Source organism: Anneissia japonica, unplaced genomic scaffold (genome assembly GCF_011630105.1).
Source record: "Anneissia japonica isolate Jap-2015-1 unplaced genomic scaffold, ASM1163010v1 scaffold1698_len283567_cov170, whole genome shotgun sequence".
Taxonomy (NCBI): Eukaryota; Metazoa; Echinodermata; class Crinoidea; order Comatulida; family Comatulidae; genus Anneissia; species Anneissia japonica.
In genome coordinates this window covers 258,591-263,967 of record NW_022747456.1, presented here as the reverse complement: position 1 = coordinate 263,967, position 5,377 = coordinate 258,591, and the positions used below count along the sequence as shown (strand labels likewise).

Genomic DNA, 5,377 nt, shown 5'->3' with positions numbered 1-5,377 from the left:
GTATTTCTTAAATAATCCTGTTTATTCAGAAAATGAAGGGAGCTCCTCTAAGTTTCATAGCTCACAAACTGATATAGATTTTTTTCTTTCTTCTTTTTCATGTTTATAACCAGATAGGGATACATGTTCATATGTTATTTTCTATACAAATAATTAATCCCTTCAACCCACATATTATCAACTCATAGTGATTATGATTAAAAGTCCAAGGTATACCTAAAGCAATAATAAGTCATTAAATAAATAAGATTTAATTAATATTATATTAGGGCAGGCGCTTCACGCCTATCTGTACAGGCGGAGTAAGATGGTTTAGGTCAGAGGTCATGCCTTTCGGTTAGAGAGTGTATCCTAGCTACGAGACACTCTGACATTTAATATGGCGCCAGTTCAGACAAGAGATGAGTCTCTCTGAACTTTTGGTTCAACCGAGTTCAACAAGCCGAAGTCTAATATAATAAATATGAAAATGAGATGTAAGGAATTACATTGGAACAAAATTTTTAACATGTAACCCTTTTACATAAAAGGATAATTAAATCTTTAAAAAATAATTAAGGCTTAGACAACTCTAGATTTAAAAATTTAGCGTTTTAGGTAGTGGTGTTTGTACACGAATGTAGCTGTTTTTTTTTAAATAAATGTCAAAAATAGAGGAGTCGAATGGTAACGGTAGTGGACGTTACAGCAATTCGTAAGGCCTGTTTCCGAAGTATGTGGATTCTATTTAGGAGTTTGCAGACCCCATAATAATATAACTGATGTTTGGTAATAAAATGGTTTTGTATATAGTTAACAATGTAGAATTTAGTAACATGATATAATTTGGTACCGGTATCGTATATCGGTGATGGAAAAATAAAATCTCTGTACTTTCTGTAGTGAAGTATAAATTGTTGTCCTGACTTTATATGCTGCCTGTCGAGTAGTCACAGTCTGAAATCGTTACGTAATATACATAATGTTTTACGTAGCGGCAGAAGCCATCGCTCTATCACTACTCGTATTGTCGAGTCCAGCAGTCATTCAGGTAACGTTAGTTAACGGTGTAACAGAAGAATGATTTAATTTCATAACGTTTATATAATATTTATTTTGTTTTATTTTCATGTATTTTATATAATAGTGTCTCAGAGCTAAAAAAATGCATGTGTATGTGATTATACAAATGAAAATTATATATATATAAATGTATATATATAAATATATATAATATATATATATAATGTGATTATATATACTCATATGAACACATCTGTTTTTGAAGTTGATTAATTAAATGTCAACACTCACAACACAGGCTTTAGGCCTACGGGGTAACAGTTATTTGGACATTTGTTTTAATAGTGTAGGTCTGCTACTGCATCAAGCCAAACCGACCGAGTAGTACTGTAACTCGCAAGGTCAAAATGTTGATGAAATTAACACTTACGTTTCTTTAAATCACCGTCGATGATCTGTAGTAGCAAAATATAAGATAAATTGTCAGAATTTAGAAATTAGTTAATGATTGTTATAATTATTACACATTAATTAATAGGCCTATATAAATTCTATATTACGTAATTATATATATATATAGACACTCTACATACTGCTTTGAACAATATTGTGAACTGTAAAGAAAAGAAATAGAGAAAGAGAGAGAGAGAGGGAGAGAGAGGCAACTGTTCTGTAAAACGTTACTTCGGTACGGAAAGTTTATTGTCGATTATTTTTAATGGTTTTTGTTTTGCCTTTTACAAGGTGGCATATGGTCAAGTGTCAATCGTCTTGTGGCAACGGATCTCCTATGAGGGCAAAGGACTGGGTGGCAAAAGGCTCTTTCAGGGGCGGATCCAGCGTCTTTACATTTATTAACAGTAAATATGTTTTTTTCTCTCCTATGTAAGCGGATCCTAATATTTTTTATAATGATTATATAAAAATGGCTCAATTTTAAATGCTTTTTTAAATTTTGTTTTCAATTTTAAACAATAATCTATATTTTTTTAATGATAATTATAAGTATGTCCGTAATTATTAGTGTTTTTATGTACAGGTATTTTTAATAGTTCTATTAATTTTTAAGTTTGTATATAAAATCTTTCTTAGTGTCCTTTTGTTAATTGATATCTTATAATTATGTAAGGACGTTTTTGTGTTGCCTTGATGTTTCGTACAGTACTTTCTTTAAAATCTGTAGTGTACTATTTTCTGATATTATAAATATATATTGGACAAAATAGATGCTGTGGATAGCAGCGGACTAATTCATTTATTCGACTATATAACCATTATTTGCCATAGTTACATTGGTAGGAAAGCACGTTTACGAAGGGCTAATAAAACAAAACTATCGACTCTTGTGATATTAAAGAACTACACATGCTGTGATTGAATTATGATCTACCGTTATAGCCACGTTTATAGTAAACACCCTTTATACTTTTCAAGTTCATAAGAGGCATTATTCATTTTAATGTATTAAAGTGAAGAATTGCATTCGGTCAAACCGCAATTTCCACATAATACAGTAGTAAAACTATGGAGATTCAGATAAATAAAGTGAATAATATTCATTTGATTTATCGTTGATAGCAGCAACGAAGGGTAGCAAAAATTGGCTATCAATTTACTACCTGGACCCTCCGTCACACAGCCTTTTGCCACCACCCAGATTATGCCAACTAGCCAGTTGTGGGGGGTGGGGGCATTAAATTTTAAATTTTCAATGCATATCAATGTTGTGTATTAAAGCACTACTAACTTAACTATTCTGAAAATGTTGGCGTTTTACTAATTATGATAGACTAGCACACTTATGATACAAAAAAAGATGGTGATCGTTGATGGTTGTTGTTGAAAAGGGTTATTGAACTGGGAATGCATGAGTCTATTTAGTATTTGGTTATTTGTATTTTCAAAACGTGACGATCATTCTACTAAATCTACTAAATGTATGAAATTGTGCACCTTTTATCATTTTCAGTTTATCTAACATAATTTATTCACACATGCACGTAATTTAATTAGGCCTACAATTTACACATGTTTTAATGGAGACTTCCTTTGTCTGGAAAACCAGACAACACTTTAAAAATAGTTTCGTTGGTGTATCCGATACTTTAAAAAAAAAACAGTGCTCTTTAATCACATCCGAGTATCTCAGTATTAAAATTTATTGGGAAGCTGGTTTATTGTAATGCGTTATTAAATAATTCAATATTTTGACTGTAAAATTTTATTTTATAAATTGTATTTTTCTTTAAACCATAATTTATTTCTAGATTTGGTTTATAATACAGTCGTTGATGGACAATCTTTTACTGTTTTTTTTTCCTATCTCCGTAGCTTGAAGCGAAGACCTTAACAACTCAACCAAAATATTTAATTAATGCTTTGTTTGTATTGTGATCAGTAAATCATCCAGTCTCCTTCGCCTTGTTTTAATTTGTTTCTTATCATTGTTCCTCCTTTTAGCCGCTACCGGTGTGGCGTTCAGACTTTTATTGGCGAATTATATATATTTTTTTTTTTTATGAAATGAATATCAATATTTTACATTTTCCTTTATCAAGTATCCAAAAGTTCAGATGTCGGTAATTACTTACCTTTTCCATGTAATCATATGAGATGTTTACTAAGAAATTTCCAGCGGTTGCATCCTCCCGTATTTGCTTGTTTATCTGACAAATACTATTCTGGCGATTGTAATTCACCGAAAAACAGTAAATTTTTCTTGAGCAAGCTAACAAACATTGGATACGATTAATGTTATCTAACTCCTGACTCCAGCCCAGTAAAACATGTTGTGGAACAACAACATACGACCCTGTACTAGTAACTGAAATACCGGCTCTAAAGTAGGAGAGGAAAGTAAGCAAGACAGCAAAAACATGCATTGTCTTGTAGAATAGTTGTATTCTAACGTTCGTTATGTTATCAAAGATATAAATTGTCTTTTATATTCACTTCGATTGGCAATTGGCAATCGACTACGCTTGAGTTATTGAAAATTCTGACAACTGCTACTGGCCAATTTAAATTGGAGAAATAACACGGACACAAGCGTTATAAATGCCAATCCGACTATTCAAATTATTCTGTTGACAAAATTAGACAACAGTACAGTAAGAACCTTTATTGGTTAATTCGAATTCAATAGCGTGAACAGATGAGATGTATAGATACTTGTGTCGAGGAAGTATTGCAGTATTAGTAATTGCAGAATAGAGATATAAATTAAGATCTATGTGTAGAATAGAGCCCAGTGGGATTCCAAATTTCATGATTAAAAAGAAAACGAGGATTGATTATAAACGATGTTTCAAATGTGAATGTCGTGGTGCTGAGTAATCTGGTATTGATCGGTTAGCTTCAACCCCCAGATGTGAGCGTGTGAGGCTCCTCAAAGTTGGATAGTAGAGAGCATTACGAGACAAACAGAGGAAAGACTACAGTGTCGGTTGCCACTTTAATTTATTTCAATTTCATCCTTATATTACTGTTGATATGTACATATCGACAGTAACCGCAAAACAAATATAAAAAAATATTTTTCTATAATAAATTTTATAGAAAAAATATCAAATTTTCTTGAAACAATTCTTTTCATAAGGATCAAAATGTTTAGATTAAAGTTAAAGATGATGCTGTATATTTTAAATCGAATGTACCATTTGAATAAAAAATTATATATTATATAAAATATTATATATTGTATAAAAAATTATATATTATATAAAATATTATATAAATATATAACCTAAAAAACCACGTAAGTTTTTGCTAAATAATAAGTGAACACATGGCGCCTCATACAGTATAACCATTCCTCCATGGTAAAACCCATTTTACCGAGTACAAAATTTAAGTTAATAGAACATACTGCTGTTACATCTTCTAGATTTTCCCCTCCGTTGCATTTAGGTACACACTACGGTACACAATGAGCCTACAAATTCAGATAGCAGAGTTCCGCACGAGTGATTCAGCCCACATCTTTATAATAGTCTGAGTTAACGCATGAATGGATTATGGACCTTCTCATGATTTTTTTCCTACCCACATCTTTATATCTAATTTTGTTGAGAGTTCTGCTTGAACAAATGAATGATTGGAAAATTTGAATTGTTTCTTTTGTAAATTTTTGGTCAAATTAACGGTCAAATATATTTATGTATCTATTATTTGATTAGTAAATAATTGTTAGATAGGATGATTTATATGAAAGGATGGTGGTGGTTGTGATGTTCTTTATATTTGAAAACGGAGACCTGAATACGAAAACGGAAAAATAAAAACAGAACCTTTTACATTTTACGCAAAGTAAAAACAAAGGCCAAAGCAATGCTCCAATTAAAGTTTGTAGCCTATTTTCCCCCTGTCTCTTATA

General features: G+C 31.2%; 1 protein-coding gene across 1 annotated transcript in view; it reads right to left on the bottom strand.

Annotated features, from left to right (window-relative positions):
* The window catches only part of LOC117120493, an 11,029-nt gene extending 7,145 nt beyond the window's left edge, over positions 1-3,884 (bottom strand). Inside the window, exons 1-2 of the mRNA XM_033265508.1 lie at positions 3,594-3,884; positions 1,433-1,457 (exon numbers count right to left, since the gene is read on the bottom strand). Of these exons, the coding sequence (XP_033121399.1) occupies positions 1,433-1,457; positions 3,594-3,884 (316 nt within the window). The remainder of the gene's footprint in view (positions 1-1,432; positions 1,458-3,593) is intronic.
* Between the last annotated feature and the right edge of the window lie 1,493 nt (positions 3,885-5,377).